Genomic DNA, 5,304 nt, shown 5'->3' with positions numbered 1-5,304 from the left:
TCTCTCTTTGTTTCCCCCTCTCCCTCTCTTCCTCTCCCGCTTTCACTCTCTCTCTCTCTCCGTTTTCCTCTCTCTCTCTCTCTCTCTCTCTCTCTCACACCGCAAACAAATTATGGCAGCCACTGCCACGCTGCTGCTGATGTCACTGGTTACCATGGCTACCTACAGCTCAGCTGTGACGCTGTACAAGAGAAGGGAGGGGGGGGGGGGGTGGGGGGCAGAGGTGTGTGTGTGTGTGTGTGTGCGTTCGTACTAGAGGGGGAGTCGCTAGAACAGATGAGCTGAGGGGCTCGTTATGTTAAAAGCCTGCCCCAATTCCTCTTTCCCTGTCTGTTTATCCCTATGCACACACTCACGCAGGCACACACGCATGGACACACACACACACACACGGACACACACACACACACACACGCTCCCTGGCTCTCACTTTGAAACCAAACAGACAGGCCGGTCATGTTTCTAACCGGTGGCCAGGTTAAACCACGGCTAAACACCCTGCTGGCAGAGACACACACGGTCAGGTCAGGTACCAAACATCGTAACGTTAAACATTACCATTCATAAACAACTTTAGAATCCTTCTAAAATCATCTGCTGCAACGACGTTAACACCACAGCTACAGCGACGACCACTTTCCCCATCACGTTGAAGAAGAACTACACCTAGGAAAGAACTAGCATCAACAGTGACAGACAGCAGCTAAATGTGTCTACTATGCCAAGGGTCAGGTGACCTAATCACCCATAATCCTTTGGGATTACTTCCTGGACCCATCTCAGGCTGGCTGTGCCAGTCTCTCAAGCTCTATGGGGCGGGGGGGGGGGGTATAAGCATCCATCCCCCCCCAGTAGCACTAAACCATAAGAGCTCACTTTCTATTGTTCTGTGGAAGACATAAACAGGTCCCAGGGAAGGTGATGTTACTCTGAGAGGATAAGATTATCCTCTAGCTACTATCACCTTTCCTCCACGATGCCCAGAACTGTGTGTGTGTGTGTGTGTGTGTGTGTGTGTGTGTGTGTGTGTGTGTGATCTGTATATATATATGCAATAAACGCTTGTCTCCAATGATAGCCACAGTAGTAAACGCCGGGTTAAAATAAACTGTTTACCAGTATTCTCTGTTGATAGGAGCATTAAAAATTCAAGAGGATTAAAGCAGCGCATTTGATTCTGAGAGACTGTTGCAACATCCCCAGTATTTCCAGCAGCCTGACAGTGGTGTATGGAAACTATATTACATGACCGTCAGACGACCATGGATGTGATGTGTTCGGCTTTGTCATACTGCGCGTTTGGCTTCAGCGACAGTGGTAACAGAATAACCACCTGTCTCCAATAATAGCCTGTCTCCATCCAATACGCCCTGGGTGTTCCACACATTATCCCTCTGACCCTAGACACCCCTACCAACACCCTAGACACCACAACCAACACTTTAGACACCACAACCAACACAACCAACTCTACTCTGCTGCTGCTGCCCTTAACTACTGACTGGGCACATTAACTCCCCTCCCCTCCCTCCTCCCTCCTCCCCTCCCCACCTCATCTTCCATCACCATTATTTCAACAATAATAGTAGTAGTTGTAAACATGATCGGGCTGTATCAAACAGGGAAAACAAATTGAATTGATTGTTTTGAACAACTAACGCTAAATAGTGAAAATACCACCGCTCATCCGTGATCAGACTTAAGCTGAGGTATCAGTAGAGTATCAGTAGAGTGCAAAAAAACAGCATCCGCACACTCAAATCTGTGCAAAGAAAACGTGTTTATTGCGGTGCCAGAAGAAGGTCTATGACCGAAAAGCTTGCGCAATAAACAAAGTTTTTTTGCACAGATTTGAGTGTGCGGGTGCTGTTTTTTTGCAACTCAACTCATACTAACTCAACTCATGCTAACTCAACTCATGCTAACTCAACTTATGCTAACTCAACTCATGCTAACTCAACTCATGTTGACAGTACAGCAGACAGACTCACCTGGATCATGTAGAGCTGGGCGATGCGGTACTCGTCCACGCTCATGGGCATGGGGATACGGTACTCCTTGATCAGCATGGTCAGACTGGGGGGGGGCTGTGTAGGAGGATAGGGTCCGAGGGAGGGGGGAGGGAGGGGGGTGGAGGGTAGAGTGGAGGGTGAGGGCTCCTCACGGTGGGCCGCACTACCCAAGCAGCGGCATCATCTTCATCATCAAACAGCCAGGAAGGAGGTCATCATCACTCAGACCTGTGAGGGGACGAGACACACACACACACACACACCGGGGTTGAATAAAAAGTAAATATTGCAGTAAACACACACGCGCACACACGCACAGGCACACACACACACACGCACGCACACACACACACACACACACACACACCTGGGTGAAATACTACAGGTAAGAACAGAGCATGTCAAGGGAGAGCAGAGAGGAGACAGAAAAAAGGAGACAAACTTTACTGTAATGTGAACATGTTTACCACAGACCTACTGTACCCTGGTCACCACCTCTCTACTCTCATATGTACCAGACCTACTGTACCCTGGTCACCACCTCTCTACCTCTCATATGTACCAGACCTACTGTACCCTGGTCACCACCTCTCTACTCTCATATGTACCAGACCTACTGTACCCTGGTCACCACCTCTCTACTCTCATATGTACCAGACCTACTGTACCCTGGTCACCAGACCCTCTCTACCTCTCATATGTACCAGACCTACTGTACCCTGGTCACCAGACCCTCTCTACCTCTCATGTTTACCAGACCTACTGTACCCTGGTCACCAGACCCTCTCTACCTCTCATGTTTACCAGACCTACTGTACCCTGGTCACCACCTCTCTACTCTCATATGTACCAGACCTACTGTACCCTGGTCACCAGACCCTCTCTACCTCTCATATGTACCAGACCTACTGTACCCTGGTCACCAGACCCTCTCTACCTCTCATGTTTACCAGACCTACTGTACCCTGGTCACCACCTCTCTACTCTCATGTTTACCAGGCCTACTGTACCCTGGTCACCTGACCCTCTCTACCTCTCATGTTTACCAGGCCTACTGTACCCTGGTCACCTGACCCTCTCTACCTCTCATGTTTACCAGGCCTACTGTACCCTGGTCACCCAGACCCTCTCTACTCTCATGTTTACCAGACCTGCTGTCCCCTGGTCTGGTCACACAGAAAGTCTCTACCTCTCACAGTGTTTATCCCCAGCACTAAATCCCTCCCGGAAAAGCAAACATCCCATGCTAACATCCTGTGTTTGTGTGTGTGTGTGTGTGCGCGCGTGTGTGTGTGTGTGTGTGTGTGTGCGCGCGCGAGCATGTGTGTGTGTGTGTGTGTCCTCTTCCTTCAGTCACAGTTAGGATAGCTATCGATGAAGCTCCAGATATATTAGGAGGTATAATCCAACATCCCAGCAACAACACACCCCCCCCCAAAAAATCCCATGGAATTAAAATCCCAAGAGGCACGCGGCGAAACAATCCCTCCACACGGTCCAGGTCAAGGCAACCCGCTAACCCGGAAACAACAGCCTATCAACATCCAGGTAATCGTCACAGGAACTTTTTCGAAAAATGAATGAACCCACCCGGGTCCAGCAGATTAGTCCCAACTCAACAGGCCTGGTGTGTCAGAGACAGGGTGCGTCAGAGACAGGGTGTGTCAGAGACAGGGTGTGTACAACTGTACGTTATAACAGGCGTCTGAAAGAGAGAAACCCACGAGCGTCTAGACTCCCCTGCAGCACGACGCCAAACAGACAGCGTGAGTTTAGGCGCGTCACGTGACATGGAGGGCTTAATCCAAGACGGATTAGGGAGTGTCCGTGTTTACAAACCTGCATGTCTTAAGAGAAGAGAGGTTGGGGACACAGGGAGAAGAGACAGAGAGTGACAGAGAAAGAGAGAGAGGGTGGGGCTGGCGGGGGGGTGGAAAGCTGTGTATGTGTGTGTGTGTGTGTGTGTGTGTGTGTGTGTGTACTGTGTCTGAGAGTGTGTGTGTACACTCTAGCACTAGTCAAACAGTCCTGTCACGGATCTCTGTTGTGTAACCATTATTATTATTATTATTATTATTATTATTATTATTATTATTATTATTATTATAATCAGCTAATACCAAAGTCAGGACCATCTCTATGAAATTTAACTACAAGCTATCTTGTGTTGTCTATCTGTCTGTCTGTGTAAGAGAGAGAGAGAGAGAGAGAGAGAGAGAGAGAGAGAGAGAGAGAGAGAGAGAGAGAGAGAGAGAGAGAGAGAGAGACGGAGAGACAGACAAACAGACAGAGAGAAAGAAAGGGACACTACAGATGGATGGACAGACCAACAGATGGACAGACAAGGGAGATTAAAGGCTAGATGGAGCCAGAGGCCACAGAGGTACAGAGGGGATAGAGCCGAGTCAGAGATCACCAGGTCTAGGTTGGAACTGGGATTAAGGCTACATGTCATTAGAGGAGACTAGGTATCTAGTGGAATACGTCATTGGCTTAGAATGATTCGCCGGCTCCAACAATGTGATAGGTCATTGGCTTAGTATGTGTTCTGTCACAGTTGATCTCAGGTTAATGAGCGATCTTATCATACCTGAGAGAAGCCTAGCCCTACAGATGAGACGATGAGAAAATGTGGAGGCCACTCCATTTGCTTAAATGACAACGTTTAACAAAGGCTGAAAAAGACGTCTCTTGGATTCCAGGAACTCCATCAATCGTCAATTAGGACTTTTGATAACGGACGAATATTCTTATGAACGAGATGATCAAGCCGCAGCCATTGTCTCTCATCGTTGAGTACAGGACACACAATGATTTTTCTCTGAGGACGGAGAATAGAATGGTGCTGGTGGTGCGACGCAATTACACAGGGAGGGTGGGGGGTGATGGGGGGGGGGGGGGGTTGGCCTCGTGGGTCTTAGAGGGGGGCGATCCTCATCGAATTCTATGGAGAGTGGGTCCTTGACCTACAAAAGGACTCTCCTATATATAGAGACAATGATCCGCCTCCCAGCAAGGTGTGAGACAGAGAGCGACAGTGCCTTAGAACCCAGCCTCCCCTCCATCATGAAGCGGGACAGACTGTGAGTCAGCACTTCCAATATAGCTCCAGTGTGACGGGCTTACTAAGCACCACACATACTGTATTTGAAAACCCAAAGAGCTCGAGCTAACTACGCTTAAAATATAACAAGCGCTAGCTCAGTAAACACCACGTACAGCTGGCTGCAAAACAGACCGTGAACTGAGATGACACAGGGGGGGAAAAAAACAAAAAAAGAACACAGTTGGT

At 48.8% G+C, this 5,304-nt stretch overlaps 1 protein-coding gene across 1 annotated transcript in view; it reads right to left on the bottom strand.

Moving 5' to 3' along the window:
• The window catches only part of pitpnm2 (phosphatidylinositol transfer protein, membrane-associated 2), a gene marked incomplete at both ends in the record, with an annotated part of 38,090 nt that extends 36,021 nt beyond the window's left edge, over window positions 1-2,069 (bottom strand). The window contains one exon of the mRNA XM_080528675.1: window positions 1,992-2,069. Coding sequence (XP_080384801.1) covers window positions 1,992-2,069 — 78 coding nt within the window. The remainder of the gene's footprint in view (window positions 1-1,991) is intronic.
• Between the last annotated feature and the right edge of the window lie 3,235 nt (window positions 2,070-5,304).

The sequence above is a fragment of the Nansenia antarctica genome, assembly GCF_963989245.1.
Source record: "Nansenia antarctica genome assembly, chromosome: 4".
Lineage (NCBI taxonomy): Eukaryota > Metazoa > Chordata > Actinopteri > Argentiniformes > Microstomatidae > Nansenia > Nansenia antarctica.
The sequence above is the reverse complement of the archived record's forward strand: the minus strand, read 5'-3'. Positions and strand labels throughout refer to the sequence as shown.